At 38.0% G+C, this 17,292-nt stretch overlaps 2 protein-coding genes across 3 annotated transcripts in view; one reads left to right on the plus strand and one right to left on the minus strand.

The window, feature by feature from the left end:
- Positions 1-1,848: 1,848 nt before the first annotated feature.
- rpl32 (ribosomal protein L32) lies at positions 1,849-5,123 on the plus strand. 2 transcript variants are annotated; one of them, XM_028823999.2, is made up of 4 exons: positions 1,849-1,987; positions 3,600-3,700; positions 4,329-4,510; positions 4,934-5,123. In XM_028823999.2, exons 2-4 carry the CDS (start codon positions 3,605-3,607, stop codon positions 5,061-5,063), a joined length of 408 nt encoding a protein of 135 aa, XP_028679832.1. In that variant the 5' UTR covers positions 1,849-1,987; positions 3,600-3,604; the 3' UTR covers positions 5,064-5,123. The 2 variants fall into 2 exon arrangements, with proteins under 2 accessions (XP_028679832.1, XP_051777264.1); XM_051921304.1 differs by lacking the exon at positions 1,849-1,987 and having other exon boundaries at positions 3,540-3,700.
- A 1,089-nt stretch (positions 5,124-6,212) lies between these two features.
- The window catches only part of cand2 (cullin-associated and neddylation-dissociated 2 (putative)), a 38,065-nt gene continuing 26,985 nt past the window's right edge, over positions 6,213-17,292 (minus strand). Inside the window, exons 11-15 of the mRNA XM_028823998.2 lie at positions 15,511-15,606; positions 11,696-11,865; positions 10,837-11,001; positions 8,743-8,850; positions 6,213-6,518 (exon numbers count right to left, since the gene is read on the minus strand). Of these exons, the coding sequence (XP_028679831.1) occupies positions 6,291-6,518; positions 8,743-8,850; positions 10,837-11,001; positions 11,696-11,865; positions 15,511-15,606 (767 nt within the window). The 3' untranslated portion in view covers positions 6,213-6,290. The remainder of the gene's footprint in view (positions 6,519-8,742; positions 8,851-10,836; positions 11,002-11,695; positions 11,866-15,510; positions 15,607-17,292) is intronic.

Raw genomic sequence — 17,292 nt, forward strand, 5'->3', positions numbered from 1 at the left:
AGATGACAAGTCTGCTATAGTCGGTTCAATTAACGGTCCTTTTAAAAAGTTTGCTTATACAGAATATAAAACAGAATCTCAATGATACGGGACTTGCTAGTAGTAACGAATAATATGTGACACTGAGAAATTATAATTCCTAATAACGGGAACTTCCTAAAATGGACACTATAGGCATTTCAATAAATAATTTAGGAGACGTGTGTGCATTTCAATATCAATTTAAGAACTAGGTAGGCCACCTGTTGTACTATAAACGGTAGCTCAAGCAGCACTTAACAGTAAATAGTCTAACAGGACAATGACTGACTGAAACGAAGATGCTGCGCCGCTGCAATAAAGGTTCACACTGCCAATCTGCATGTTTAGAAGGCGATGATTGGCTGAAGCTGTTTATAACGAATTGTCCCAAGTTGGAAGTGCCGTATAGCAATCAGAAACGAAAAGACACATGCATTCTGGACAATAGTTTGTTTTTCTACAATGCAAATTCAGTACGATACCAGGGTCTCCAAACACACAAATATGAAGCTTATTACGTTTTACAGCGAAACTCTTTGCATAGACAATATTATTAGGGACGTGTGCCCCCTGCCCGACTACGGCGGCCCAACCTTCCTTCGATAGCTCGATTCGCTCGCTATCCGTCCAAGTTCGAAAATTTTGTTAAATAGAGGAAAAAAAAAACCTTTGACAAGAGGAGGATCAACGACGCGAACCCTGGTGTTTTTACTGAGAGACCGTTCCAATACCATTGAGCCACCTGATCGGGATAATTAAGGAACTCCGCACAACTGAACTCCTACTACTAATTCTTACTGCGGCGGATGTAGAAATATGTTGTTTGACATATACACGTTAAATTGGTTTAATTGACACGAGAGTATCATTGTTGTACAGTATTCTCCTAATGAAGGCGAAAAAATTATATTTATAGATGTATACTATATGACGTACGGTTTTGAACAAAATTAAGCGTTCCATAGAAAGGTTGCACGATTTACCTAATCTTTTTATATATATAAAGTTGATATATGACAATATATCTTTGACACTATGTATCAGACAAAGGAAATCACAGCAATCCACAAGAACAATAATTAATTCTCAGCAACTACCTGAATTGTAGTTTCCGGCCGTCACTTAACTATATCAACTGAAGTGTGTAATGTCAATACGAATTACAAAATAAAACTAGAGAGTTAAGTGTCAGATAGACTCTCAAAATATTGAGGTCAATGCCTTTGAGCATGGGTGCCCAAAACGTCGATCGCGATCGACCGGTAGATCGGAAAGGTAGTGTAGGTAGATCGCGTTGAATTCAAAAAAATTTTTTTAGATGTTAGTCTATCATCCTCTCTATGGCATTTGCCACTTGATTGACATACAGCCCGTCTGAGATTTCTTTTCTTCTAACACGAGTTATCCCGAGCACACAGTCAAATGCGCGAGTTACTGCAAAGTTATTAGTGTATAAATGGATATAAATAATTGCAATTAAACGATTCGCCAAAATCTGTTGTATGTAAACGACACTGTTTTAAACGTTGTTTTTTAATCAGAAAACCCGGTTTCCACGTTTACCTGTACTGTATTAGTTTAAATGGCACTTTTGCCACTCGCAATATGGTGTACGCGCTGACGTATCGTGTCTACTGGGCAACACAGTGAATGCGGCGTCTATCTATATATGTCTATGGGCTACAAGGCGGCTCTTACGGCGCAGCGACCTATCAGGTCCTAAAAGGGAGAAATTGCTCCAGCAAATATTAACAATCAGCACGCATTGTTAAAATAAAACTAACAAACATTACTACTTTCACCTTACTTATATCCTAAATTTGAATTGACTTTGAAACACATATACTGTGAAAGAGGAAAACGTGACGTATTGTTTTACAGCCAGTGAAGCGCCTTATCCGTTCCCAGAATGCCCTTCGCTCTCTCTTTCTCTGTGCTGTCTTCCGGCAAGGTAGACATCCCTTTGGTGAGTAATAATAATCGAAAAGCATCTAACTTAAAAATGACTATTTTTTGATATTTAAACGGCGACATATTTTTCTAAACATCTTAGCAAGCAAACCTGAGTGTTTTTATTATGCTGTTTTTATTCATTTAATTGAAAACTACAATCCAAGTTTGGGGGTGCAAGGCCCTCTGGCTAACACTGGCCATGTTTTAGTCGTTTTCACGTTAAACGCACGTTTAACCAAAACAAACCAAATTGTTTATTTGTTTAGATTTTGCTTCGGTTTGATTGACATTGGTTAACGTTATTTTTTCGTATGCTAATGTTTTGTTGTCTTGTTAAACGGTGGCATTATTATTTGCATCAAAGACATGCTTGTGTGTCTAGATGGCGTTTACAATATGTATGGTCTGTTAGGTTACTTAAAAAACACGCCTTCACTTTTTGGCAGGTTAATATTAAATTTGGTGCAACTGGAAGTTATTGCAGATATTCCAAGGCTTGTTTTAATAAAATGTGCAAGTTGGGGAAGCTGCTTGATTATAGCTGTTTTGACGTAGTGGTTCACGGCACACGAGAATCATTCGAGTGTTCCTACAACGAAGTGCTGATCCTCGAAGTGACTCGTTCAGTCCGTGCGAAGATGATAAGCCGAACCAGTTTACACACGTGTGCAGTAAAGATTGCCACAGCTCCCGTGCCAAACAGATAAAAGAACCAGTATAATAAGGCGGCATTCCAGTTTTATATTGGGTTTAAATTTTGGCATTGTGTTGCACATCAGTTATGCACAGTATTCTGTCTTGGGCTATATTCATGCTGCTACATTTTCATTTAAAAATGATTTTAAACCAAAACGATCTCCATCCATTCAAATGTTTTCACATCATTTACAAAATCATCTCCGTCCATTCAAAGAAAGAATCCTATTATTTAGGTTGCTCTAAAACAGGGACCTGCAGAAGTGTTATCATTAATTGTAGTGGATTGCATACACAAGGTTGTAGAAAATGTGGGTTTTCAAAGTTTACTGCTCAAGTGATGAACCACTATCCAAGAAGGCTGCAAGATTTTTTTGCTGTTAAAACTCTTAATTGGTATCTTGTTTCTGTTTGTAAATGATCACTTTGCTTGTTGACCTTCCTTGTTTAGATGATTCCACACTGTTCAAAAAGATGTCATTTATTAGATTGAGATTGAGAGTTAGAATTGGATCAAGAATTGCAGTAAAATGTTGACTATGCAAGACACATCAGTGTTAAAGCAAGAGACATGAACAGATTGGTCTGTTTTTTGGATGAGAGTGAAATTCTTTTGCATTGGTATTTTCTCTTATTTCTCTCTGCCTGGGGAGTTTGTAAGTGTTGTCAGTTCAGTTTGTGAATTTTAAGAAGTCACAAGTGTTTATTAATAAATATGTAAGTCAAGACTGGCCTTGTCAGTGGTAAATCATTGACTATTGATCTCACATTTCAAGTTTGTTTCTTTTTCTGTAGTCCTTTATGGCAATTTGCAAATTTTGTAGCTAAATACTACTAAGCCAAAGCTAAGTGTGGTATGAAGCAAATATATTCTTAATACAGATTTATTTTCAAGAAGCAGTAATCTTTATTGTATACTTTGTTTTTAGGCACCATGCCTGCCCTTCGACCTTTAACCAAGCCTAAGATCGTCAAGAAGCGTACAAAGAAGTTTATCCGCCATCAGTCAGACCGATATGTCAAGATTAAGGTAAGTGCAAAAAAGATTGATGGTAAATTTAGTCAATTTTTCAAATCCTTTCAGCAATTAAAATTGTTGTGCATGTGGATCTGGACTACAAAAGTCTTTATATTGGGTTATTATGTTTGGTTGATTAAAAGTGTTTTCTCACTAGCAGTCCACCTCAGGTGGATGCTTTCCTTTTTCCAATTCATATATTAAGTGGCAAAATAGTACAGCAATTATTCAGGAACAACTGTAGCCGGGGAGAATGTTTGCATGACTTGATTTTTAAATGCACAATTTGTAAATGAATACCCAGTAATTACGCATTTTTCACAGTAGTTGTCCAAGTAATGTGCATGTTCCCCAGTAACTGACTTTGGTTAGTTAGAGTCAGTTAGAAGAAAGGTTTGGTACACAGGCTTGTTGCATTATAGAAATATTTTAACAATTATCTATCTTCTGTATGATAATCTTTTATTATCTGTGGGTAACTAGATTGACTTCACACAAGGTAGCAAACTTGGTTGATTTGCTAGCATAAAAGGGGCCTTAGCATGATATTTTGTAAATTTAATTGAGAAAAAGATAAAGTAATTACAGTGAAATTGTACTAATGTAAATACAAATAATGACTTGTCCTGTTTTCATTTAGAAAAATTGGCGTAAACCTAGAGGTATTGACAACAGGGTACGCAGAAGATTCAAGGGTCAAATTTTGATGCCGAATATTGGTTATGGTAGCAACAAGAAGACGAAGCATATGCTGCCCAGTGGTTTCAGGAAATTCCTGGTTCATAACATTAAGGAACTTGAGGTTCTACTGATGAGCAACAAGTAAGTTTACGTTGATTTTTTTTTTATACAGTAAAACTGTAATCCAATAATTTTATAAACATGATAAAAATGCTTCTTTACATTGATTTCCTTATTTGTGATGTTGCCTATCTCCTTGACTTGTACTCAAAAGATCCATAATCCCTTTTGGGTTTTAATCTTTGGTTGGGGGGGTTAGCAATGCAAGGAAATTCCCATTCCTTCTCTCGTTCTTTAAATAACCAGAGGATGGAAGTAAAACTGCAACATATGTAAAACAAAGTATCAAGCCATGTTGGTGGGGTTATGTGGGTATATTCTGTGTAATCTGGAACATTTGGACATTACATTTATCATACATCTCAGAGCATTGTTTTTTGTTACAGGATGCATGTATATTCAAAAAGTGTTTTTGTTAATTAAAACTTGAATTTGTTTTTTCAGGTCATACTGTGCAGAGATTGCCCACAATGTCTCTTCAAAGAACCGAAAAGCAATTGTTGAGAGAGCTGCACAACTTGCCATCAAGGTCACAAATCCAAATGCTAGACTACGCAGTGAAGAGAATGAATAAACTAGCATCTATCTCCCTTGATTTGTTGTTGGCCATTTGTTGAATAAAAACTGAAAGTTAGTTTTCTGTTTTTGGGGACTTTATTTACATTGAAAAAAGAATGAAAGTGGCATATAAGGGCCCCATTTGTTCTTGGTATGTTGGGACTTTTTTTAGCTTGCTAAAATAACGTTCTAAATATCTGCTAAAAATTATTACATACCTCTTGCAGAGCTTGAAGCTATTTTCCTTCTTGCAAATTGAAATACCAAACATGAATGAGGAATTGGAGAGTTTTCCCATAGTGCTCCTGATAATATTGATTGTACATCCCTAGCCTTTCATGTCAATGCACATTTGTACATTTTGTCATTGTGCATTGTGTATGCTTGTTCATTTAATATCCCCGTATAGAATATATTTTGTAGAGTACAGCAGGTTTGAAATAGTTGATTTAGAGGTTTTCTGCCACATCAGATTTGGGTGTGTCTTGAGAGTACCTAATATTTATTCATCTGGTGCTGCTAGTTGATGAAGTGTTTTGTTTTTTGAAACTTCACCCTGTAACCTTTCAAAGGCATGGCCGGCTTTTTGGTTAAGCTGATGGTTGATGTCTTGTGTGTTCTCTTTATTGTGAGTATTCTTACAAACTCCCTATTGGGATCACAATAAAATATATGAAAAGCCTGTAGTCGCATAGAACACTTCTTTAATAATCCCTTGTCTTAGTGGATAGTCAAGACATGCATTTTTTGTAGCTTGGCATGGGAGTTTGCATTCTTATTTCAAGTTTTTTTTTTGGTAATGTTTAATAATTCTCTTTTTTAAACTAAGACGTGCATGGTGAGAAATAGTGGTTTCTCACTTGTAACTTGATTTGTTGCAGTATTTCTGGTTGCCTCTACATCATCATGTGTGGTCAGATTTGTTTATGGATTAAAATATTTAAGATTGTGTATGTGTATTTGGCATACCTTACAAAACAGAGGGTAGATGGCTTGAAAATGTAAATATTTTTAATGTTAAATCTTTTGCAGTTCAGCTAAAACACAGTGAAAGAGTATCTGATTAAAATGAACACTTTTACTACAATTCAGTTTCTTAAACATATAGTCCTTTTCACTGTTAAAAATGTCAAAGTAACTTAGTAAGTTCGCATTTTTTGTTCTATTTACTATAGCAAGTTAAATTAAAGACAAGGCAGTCTGTAATGCAGGTTTTTGGTTTTTTTGGTGATGGCCAAAGCAGTTAGCTTACATCCATTATTTCTGCGCCTTTTGAAGTTACATTGTCTTTCTGCACACTTTCAAAGATAGAAGCCATCTCTGTATTGGTTCTGATCAGTGATGTGAACTCTGACATGATGGGGCTTTTTTCCACCTCTGCAATAGTTAGCAACACTGCAACGGCTCTCATAGCAGATCGTCTTAACTCGTCTTGCTTTTCAAACTCTTGTTTCACTGAGCCAGCTTTTACCTGCAATGAAAAATAAATTATAAGCAACATTTTGGAAAATTTTGTGGACAAGAATATCTAATAATTGTAGCTTTGTGTCTTTGGGTCTTCAGGGAGGGGCCAGAAAAAAGCAATGCAAAAGTAGTACTTCATATTTGACTGACATATTTATATCCAAGGTGACCTTCAGGTTCAGTATTCATTGCAACATTCAATTTGGAGAATGAGAGAGAGAGTTGAGCTTTCATACTAGGGGGAGTCAAGCTAAAGTTAGAATATAGGATTTATTAGAAAATGGAATGAACCTTAACAAAACTGATAGTCATTTCTCAATGTAGTCTCCACCTTTCTCAATGCACTTGTGCCACCTGCCCTGAAGTGCCTGAATTCCAGCAGAATGAAAGGTTTTGTTTTGTCCTCGCAATCACTCGTGCACCCCTTTCTTCACGTCGTGTATGGTCATCAATTCAAGACAGTTTGTTTTTGTTTTTTTTTTTGGTTTGTTTAGCGGTCCAAAATGGTGGAAATTACACGGTGCCATATCTGGAGAATAAGGAGCAATACCTCAAACTTTAGCTTCTCCAGACTCATCTTGGCATTCTTACAGGAGTGTGTGGGTGGGTGTTGTCTTGCAGCAAAAGGACTTCTTGAGACAGCAGTCCCTGCCGCTTGGATCACATAGCAGGCTTCACGTTGGTGTCCAGCAAGTCACAGTAACTTGACTAGTGACTGTAGTACCCTTTGGCATGTAGTATTCGACTGTAACTCGGGTGCATGAGTGGTTGTGAGGACAAGACAAAACCTTTTATTCTGCTGGAATCCAGGCAGGTGGCGCAAGTGTATTGAGAAGGGTGGAGGCTACTTTGAGAAATGACTATAAGTTTTGTTAAGGTTTGTTCCATTTTCTAACTTTACCTTGACTACTCCTCGTACTTAATCTTGGGTCTTTATTTATGAAGTTAGACTATTGCTATCTTTTCTGCCATTTGGCTTGTGCTTTTCATAAATGGAATATCCTGACTCTGTCAAGGCCTGTAAAGGATCCACTTATAGGATGTCCTTTTTATTCCATTAAACTTTTACCACCAGCATATATAAAGTGAGAGAAGAAATTGGAAGTTACAGTCTAAGAAGAATGGTGAGCAGTTATAGACTGAAAATACTTTGTCGCCGGTAGAAATTAAGACATATGCTCAAGAAAATATATGACAACAATCTAACACACAGTGGCTTGGATAATGATTAGAGAGCTGTTGCCTTTTACTAACAGGCTTGTAGGCAGGAGTACGATGGGTCAAATTGTGGTCAGAACAGCCCAGTTGGTGCTTCAGTTTTACATTTAAAGAAATTCATTTAGGCCCCATTTGTTATGTCTATGAATAGAAATGACATAGTGATGGAAGTTTGTTGCTGTTCCTTCCAAAGTTATGGGGGACCAGCTTCCTGAAGTGGACTTTCAAGGTCTTGTTATGGACAAGGAAAGTGGTGCTAGTGAGACTGACAAAGGAGTGAGTGCAGAAGCAGCCTTTCAAGTGTCCCACCAGCCTGTTGTGGTGAGGTGTAGGCATATTTCTTGAATAGAGCCTTCACTTTACAGGTTCACCTCCCTTTTCCTTTTTGCCTGTGGTTATGAAGTATGGGTAATTACTGAAACAATAATGCATACAAATAGCCAAAATTAGATTCCGGTGTTAGGTTAGTGAGCTTTGCTTTCCTTAAAATGACCAGGAGCTAAGCAACATGGGACTAACAGGAAGCCGAAACAATGCAAATTTAAGAGTGTCCTGTGGAGGTGACCTGGGCATGGAGTGAGGACACAACCCACTGGGAAAAGCTGAAGACAATTGGAGATGGTGGCATAACATATCTACCCTGCCATATTACCACTGCTCCCCTCACCAAAACAAGAAGGTGGAGTGTGGCAGTTGTAAAAGTACAGTATCAAAGTCTTACTTTACAAAATTACTGGAAATTTGAAAGAGTTTGCAGTAAATTACTATATAAGTATATTCTGGGCTTTTATGTTTTAACTTATACTTTATGATCCATATTAGCAGTAGGCAGGGGTTAAAAAACATAAAAACTGCAGTCTTGCTTATCGCGCCACTGACACTGTGACCCTGAGCAAGTCTCTTCACCTGCCTGTGTTCCCATTGGATGAAAAAAAAGCAACCAAATTGTATTTCAAGTGTTGTAAGTCACTTTGGAGTAAAGCATCGGGCAAATAAATAAATGCATTGCTTACCTTGGTGGTGCAAGTGGCCCTCAGTGGCTCTATTAACCTATCCAGCCTTTGCAGGACAGCACTTGGACACAGGGTAGCCAAACGAGCTAACATGATAAACGTGAGCATCTTGAAAGAGAGGAGATAAATATTTGTACATTTTTATTAAACATCTATATCATGGTGCAAAATTGCATCACTACAATGACAATGAATATTGGTTCCGTTATGTAAGTTACACACACATTTCAAAATGCAAAATGTCACATTTCTCAATTGAGTGGGTTTGTTTGAACTAAACATTTTTTAGTTTTCTGTGAGTGCCAGTTGTGCAAAACACCATTTGAACTCCTGGAAGATCATCCAGCTTTTAACAAGGTATTGACCAAATATTTCATATGGCAAAATCCATTGTAAAAATTAAGCCAAAATTGTTTTTTTCTTCCCCTAATTCAAATGAGAATAATGTTAACTTTTAATGCAAACTTGATTTAATATGGTTTACTGTGCAAATAATGGAAGTAATCCAAAATTTACCCTTTTCATTAATATATGATACAACTGATAGTTTACTTTAGAACAGTACTGCTCAACCCAGGTCTGCTGGTTTTCTTTGGAAATTACATTGGTGAGAGGTTAAAAGCAAAACCGTACTAACACTGGGCCACGGGATTCAGTGGAAGAGCAGGATTTCTCCTCTCCACAGAGGTGATGGTGTTAATCGAAGGCAATTTACACTTAACATAAAGTGACAGTGTCCGTCTAAATGGAAGCTCCTTTCAGGAGCTCATGCTCTGAATGTGTGTGTTAGTTGGAATTAAACATTACAATGTAAAATTATAAATGATGCTAACAGAGAGCTCTTTCTGTTTATCACGTAGACAGTACATGTACTTTACAGTATATGAACTTAAATTGTTTAAAATGTGCAATTACTAAAAATCTTAGAACAGCAAAACACAAAGCAAAGCCATTCAGAATCTTCCAGCTTCAAATTAAATGACAATTTCATCAATAAACTTGTGTTTCATTAAGAAAGCAGTTTCAAGAAAAATCTGCAGCCATGAATCAAATAAAGCAGCACAGTACCGTATAAAGAAAATAATGATCCTTATTTTAATTTTAGTATAAAATCATTCCATAAATTTCAACATAGATAGATAGATAGATGGATAGATGTAAAGGCACTATATAACAGATATGAAAGGCACTGTATGATAGATAGATGTAAAAGGCACTGTATGATAGATAGAATGAAGGGAGGCAGCCCCTTTTATTGTCCCCTGGATATGCTCCAGGTGTGCTCCGGCAATCTTCCACCGACACGACCCAGTGTGGCGGAAGTGCCGGCTGTATCCCCGGAAGCACTCCGGGGGTCCCTGCTCCTCTTCCCCCCAGCACTTCCTGGTGTGGTGGAAGTGCTGAGGTCCAGGTTTCTCCAGGTATTGGGGTGCCCCCTGGCGGTGACCACGGGCCCCTACAGGGTTGGGATTCACAGCCCTGTACCCGTGGTCCCCAACACAACCAGGGCGGACGCCCCGTTGTGGTCTGGAGGAGGCGTGAGTCCTCTTCCGGTCCTCTTGGGAGTCCCGGCTGGGTACCACCCCCAGCCGTGTGCCACAATAGATAGATAGATAGATAGATAGATAGATAGATAGATAGATAGATAGATAGATAGACAGACACTAAATAAATACCATTAAATAAATCACACTATAACATAAAAAACTGAAAATAATTAATATAGATAGATGTAAAGGCACTATATAACACATAGATATGAAAGGCACTATATGATAGATAGATAGATAGATAGATAGATAGATAGATAGATAGATAGATACTTTATTAATCCCAAGGGGAAATTCACATACTCCAGCACCAGCATCGTACTGATAAAAAACAATAAATTAAAGACTGATAAAAATGCAGGCATAACAGACAATAACTTTGTATAATGTTAACGTTTAGATTAACGATAGATAGATAGATAGATAGATAGATAGATAGATAGATAGATAGATAGATAGATAGATAGATAGTAATACTTCAGAAGATGTAGCAACACAGTTTGTAACTTGTAGACAGTAAAAGTCAAGAGGTAATGCTTATTACCCTAATATCATAGTGGTCTTTCAGTCCATCTTCCAGGTGGTTAAGATACTCAAAAATGTCAAGTCGATCCAGACAGCTGTCTAATAAGGTATACATGCACTCGAAGGCAGCCTTCCTGACGTCCAGTCCATCATCTACGGTGTGTTTGAAGGGGCCCATCTCCACCTACGTAAAAAACAAAAACACCACCACCATATTATGAATTAACAGGCTCCTGACCATCAGATATTTAGACATCTTGTTAGCCATAATTACTAAAGCTTAGGCCACCAGAGTTTCTTGTTGCGATTTAGCCGGAAAACTTAATGTTCTGTTCATTTTAATTCTACTTTGTTTTGGTTTGGTGTTTTTTTTTTTGCCATTTGGTCATTGCATTAACTATTTTGGTCACCTTAATACTTTATGTTGCCAGGATGTGCCATTACATGTGCACATGCACGCGTGATGTGATCCTCAGCCGAGTGCTCTGCTATCATCAGAATCTTGTTAAAGAGAAGCTCTTCAGCGAGAGAACATTGACTAGCAACTTCTCAACTTTTTTTTATTTGGTGTTTTTGAACTTTAAGCCTGACTTTGCTCTGTTATTTTAAATGTCAGTCTTTGTGATTCGAGTGTTCTTCGACGTGCTCACTAATGTGCTGCCTCGCTCAAATGTACATGTAAAATATAATAACCTTTTGTCCTTCTTTTAAAAAATGACGGCCCTTCTATTTTTTTATTCAATCTAATTATATTAAAGTATGTTATAAAAAGAAGTGAATATAAAGAGAATCCAGTTCTGTGCAAAGCTGTAAAATTCCAATTCCAGGCTACTAGTTTTTCAACACATGACAGAATTGTCCATTTCCATGTCACATACCTCTCGTATAAGCTCATTCCGTATTTTGGTTTCATTGTATAAGTGGGGCAGGACTTTGTCCAGGAGATCACGGATTAAGGAAGGCTTGTTATGAGCTGCTGAGTTAAACATCACCAAAGCCACTCTTCGTACATTCAGGTCAGAATCTTGAAGAGTCTTCAGGAAGTCCCCTGGTAAAAAAATGATCAATCATGCAACAGCAGCCAAGACGTAATGTATGTTTACAATTATGGTTGACTGAAGACAGTAACATAATTAAGTATGGTGCCTCATTGGGCATATTTCCTGCCAACACCCCCATACCCCATGAACCAGCATTAGTGGTCCTTCAAAATGAATGCATTTTGATATTGTAAGGTCTCATAAACTCTTTCTAAGGTCACACAATTGGCTTGTGATACACCAAGCTCTGTCTGAACAATTATCAATCCTATGGATAAGGATGAAAAAGATTAGTTGGCTGCATACTAATGAAAAAGTGCTGGAAAGGACTGGCGAAGAAAGGAGCATTCTTGAAATAGTGAGGAGAAGAAGAAGACAACAAAACTGGATGGGACATGTGCTATAAGAGGCAATGGATTGTTGAAAACAGTGCTGGATGAGGAAGGCCAAGCAAGACATATGTAACTTTATCTGCAAAATGGTAAATTATACCAAGAAATGAAAATAGAGCTGAAGACGGAGTACAATGGAGAAACTGGTGATCAAAAGACCTACATTATGGCAGATAACTAAAGAAGAAGAAACATTGAAAGGCTCAGAGTACAGTAGGACCACCTTCTGTGCTGCACTCGAAAAACATTTTTCATATGACCCTTTTGGATTAGCAAAGTTAACTTCACGTTAAGGTTAGGGCTGATGAGACTTATATATAGTATCTGTATATGATATTCACAGAGAATTCTTTGGAAGAACAATATTTCTTAACTAAATAAGAATCATTCATGAAATTAGAAGTGTAACTTCATAAAGGTGATATACTTCATTTCTCTACCATCCTGTATGGGGGATGCTTTAACTTTTTCAACTGACATCTTTCAGGTAAATGACTGGGGACCTGAAAGACATGTCAAGATAGCCAGGAGTGAAGTGTATTCTGGGAAAGCTGAAAGACAAAACAGGACTTCAGAATGTTTTGTATAGCCAGTCGGTTTGCAGTTTAGTGCAGCTTTTGATTCCCATGGGCTTGTGTGATAACTTTTCTGTGTTTTGAGAAACTGTAAAACTGTTAGCCATTTCGCTAGCAGACAGTATATTCATTTAATTTGGACAGTAAGGGAGAAGAAAGTGGCTGCCTTTTATTAAAACTTTTCTCTCTATTATAAAAAAAATCTTGGGCGGGAGACTAGCGAGATGAGACGTGATCTTCTCGGAAGACAATTTGACGTCCCGCGAGAGACACTTTTAACGTCACGCGAGACAAGGCAGTGAGACAACATTTTAAACAAGTTCATAGACATCTAACCTAGCAGTTGTTGGAATGCTTTTGGCAGAGACACTTCATGTGCTCCCAGCTCTTAAAACAATGACAAGCGACAAGCAGAACATGCAGCAAGCCAGCAGATGATCCGACCGCTTCTCCTTAGCGTACGTTAAGCCCCCCCCCCCCCCACAATGCAAGCGGCAGAGACGCGAAGTGGCAAAAGGACAGCAGCTGTACAGACTTTTAAGTGATTGACAGGCTGTGCGACAAGCAGAATACGCAGCTCGCCAGCAGCAGCAGCATTAAGCCAGCAGATGATTCGACTGCCCAGACTCCCCCCCCCCCCCCCCCCCTTCACTCACAACGCAAGCGGCAGAAACACGAAGTGGCAAAAGGACAGCTGCTGTACAGGCTTTTAAATGATCCACGCTCAGCGCGACTAACAGATCACACAGCTGGCCAGCAGCAGCAGCAGAAAGACAGCAGATGATCCGACGCCATCTCCTTAGCGTGTGTTCAGCTGCCCCTCCCTTCACAATGCTAGCAGCGTTATATGTCCTGCGAGAAAGAGATTTAACCACGCCCGGGGCCGGAAATAAAAGAGAAGTACTGTTTTTACAAAAGTTTTAAAGTAAAAGTGAAAATAAGGTATATGTAACAATTCCCATGAAAATAACAATCTCTTTAAATTGTATATCCAGTAAACCAAACCTGGGGGTGGGCGAGCGAAGCGAGCAGGGGGCGGAGCCCCCTAGTCTTTTATAGAAAGAGTCGTAGTTCAGTTTTTAGTTTAGTTGTAGTTCACATGGTGTTTTGTTGCAAAATAGTGCTTGATTGCTGCCTATCTGACATTTCAATGGAGCTTACTATATGCTTAGCTTCTGGAGACCTTTCAAGGAGCTCTGTCTTCAGCAAGAAATCTTCCTTTTCACTTTTGAATTAAGGATTAATAACTAGGGCCACCTGGGACCTGTCATCAGGGACTAAGTTAAGACTGCATGGACCCACCATGACTGTATAATTCTTTGTATTGCTTATATTTGCTGCCATTGATTATTATGCAAATAAATATAATTAAGTAAAAACATAAACTCAATGTCTCAATGCCTAAAGCAGTGGTCTCCAACTCTGATCCTGGAGGGCTGCACTGGCTGCAGATTTTCATTCTAATCCTTTCTTAATTCGTGACCAGTTTTTGCTGCTAATTAACTCCTTTTCCTTTGATTTTAATTGACTTGTTTTTTTGTAAGATTTGTTCTCCTGGATTTCTTCATCGTTCCTCTGAATTGCTTCATTTCTTTCCTTAAATGGCACCCAAACAGAAATGAAATGTGAAGTGAGTGAGCCAACAGAAGACCAACTGAGACAGGGCCTCAAACTCCAACTAATTTCACTCCAACCAGTTACTGAATTAGGCCCAAGTCTTGTTGTTAATTAAACCCATTCTTTAATTCCATGGCTTGTTGCTGCCCTCATTGTGCAATAGCAGACATTTCTGTGATTGTTGATTTTCTCATTTCTAAGAGAACTGTTACAATGTTTGGGGACCTGAGCAGATCAACATTCGGTACTTTTCTGTTATCATGACGCAAATCGTATTATCGTGACACACCCAAAGGGGACATTAACATTAGGGACCTATAGGTAACTATGCTCCACCCCCACTAACTTTAAGGTTAGTATTTGTGGTTGGGGTAGGCCAGTCTAATAATTTAAGACAGTGGGGGCAGTGACTCCAGCAATTTGCATCACGATAATAGAAAAGTACCCAATATTCCTTTCCTTATTTTCAGATATTGTATGATGATCACAGTTTGCTGGTCATATTTTGGCTCATTTTGTACTGTATCTCATTATTGTTTGGAAGCTAATTAAGGAAATAGAAACAATTCAGGGGTCTGAGTGTTCAAGAGAAAGTCAATTAAAATGAATTCAACAGAAGTTAATTAGTAGAAAAAACAGGTCACTAATCAAAAGAATTAGAATGAAAACCTGCAGCCACAGTGGCAACTCCAGGGCTGATGTTGGGGACCTCTGCCCTAAATGATATGAAGGACACTTTTGTGTAATACTCTAATGGTGGTAAACTGAGCTGAAGTAAAGAAATGAAAATAAAAGACAGTCCCAGTCAGCATGCAGCCTGCAATTAGAGCTCCCTTAGGTTGGGTATGCAGGTTAAAATAAGGACAGAGAGACAGGCCAGATGTTACAGATAACAATTATATGGCTGCTTTTGAGGTTTCTTCTTATGCTCCATTAAGAAAAGTACCTAAGAGGTTAGCTGGTACCTTTTAGGTTAGGTGCATGTCATATAACATGATAAAACACATCCTCATTTTTGTATCACATTAACAATATAGGAGTGAATACCAGATACTGAAAACATACATACCAATGCAGTCCTTCAGAAGAGCATCTATTGACTGAGGCTGATCCACAATGGTAAACTTTACTGCAATAACTACAGTGCTACGAGCATAAGGTGACCCTGAAATGGATACAATAAATTCATTTGAAGTACCTGGAGGTCTACCACAGAATTCATATTATTCTAAATCCATTCAAAAATAATCAAGCCTACTTAATCCAATTCAGGGTGATGGCTGTCAGCAATAATGGGTACAAGGAAGGAAATCAAACCATAACAGTCCACACTCACTCTATTTGGAGTCACTAATTAACCTAACTGTCCAGTCACTGGGATGTGGGAAGAAAACTGGACAGTACACAGCCCGAGATTACACCTCAAGATTCTTGAGTCTCCAGACAGCAGACAATGCCTGTGTGATGTTCAGATATTTTCTCCATAGTTCATGTATTCTAACCTTTCTAAAGGTTCACTGGTTTTCATCCTAATATATTAGAGATTGGGTTACTGGAAGACTGCATATTGACTTGGAATAAACACGGGTTAAAGTATCCATGAATGCCACCTTCTATAGTATGGCGTCCTATTCGGCAGGATGGGCTCTGACTCAAACAGCTCTGATTTACAATGGGTGAATAATTTTACCATTCCCTATATTCACAAAGATCTTTAGAGGTTTAAAATAAAATAAAACATAATGTGTGTGGCATGATAACAAAAACATTTGTCATTGTGCACTTTACTAATGTACTACAGGCTTACAAGCCAAATATTCTAAATGAATATAACATTTTTATTTAAAGTCTATCATATTACTGCAAGAGGGTATGTATCTGAAACCTGGAAAAAAATTTATGGCACTAAAGCCTCCCTTCATCTGCCATGTGGAGACCCCATTACAGATGTTTTGTTGATCAAAGTGCCCGATACACAGGCGTAGGGGGTGTCTCACGGGTGCAAGGCCGATATTACAGTGAACGATCTGACTATAACACTGATTCCAATCCAGTTCTCATTTACTTTAGAATGGAGGAGAACTATCTGGAGAACCAATGATATCACTTCTGCCCAGGATGACAATTGCTTTGCCCCTTCTACTTCCGCCTCAACTAAAAGCACCTGACCCAGGAAGTCCCTGTCATTGTGCACCAAACCCTTGATGGTTTGGAACAGAAATCTCTGGAGTGCTTAAATTTAACGTCATGATTGATGTACCCTTTCTTTTTTTTTTTTTTTTCTTACAGCTACCAAAAACTGGACATTAAATAGGGTGACTTGCCGGTGTCCCAACTTTTCATTTAGATTTAGATCCCTTTAGATTCCATACTGAAATACGATAAAATCTGAAGATGTGACGGCATGTGAATACTTTTTATAAATATCTCACAGCTTCTTTAAATGTTTGTAACCAAAACAGAAAGTTAACTATTTGATTTTATGATTTGTGAACCTAATTATGTTTAATTTAGCTGAAGCGAGGACAGTTCTTTCAGGCAGGGATCTCAAGTGATTATAAAAGATGCACATATCTACACATACTGTATCTGCACTGTTCACAGATAATGAAAGAATGTGCTAAATTGGGGTCTTGGAGGGCCTAATCTATACACAGCATAGAGTTAGGTCCATAAATATTTGGACAGAGACAACTTTTTTCTAATTTTAGTTCTGTACATTACCACAATGAATTTTAAATGAAACAACTTAGATGCAGTTGAAGTGCAGACTTTCAGCTTTAATTCAGTGGGGTGAACAAAACGATTGCATAAAAATGTGAGGCAACTAAAGCATTTTTTGAACACAATC

The sequence above is a fragment of the Erpetoichthys calabaricus genome, chromosome 18, assembly GCF_900747795.2.
Source record: "Erpetoichthys calabaricus chromosome 18, fErpCal1.3, whole genome shotgun sequence".
NCBI lineage: Eukaryota > Metazoa > Chordata > Cladistia > Polypteriformes > Polypteridae > Erpetoichthys > Erpetoichthys calabaricus.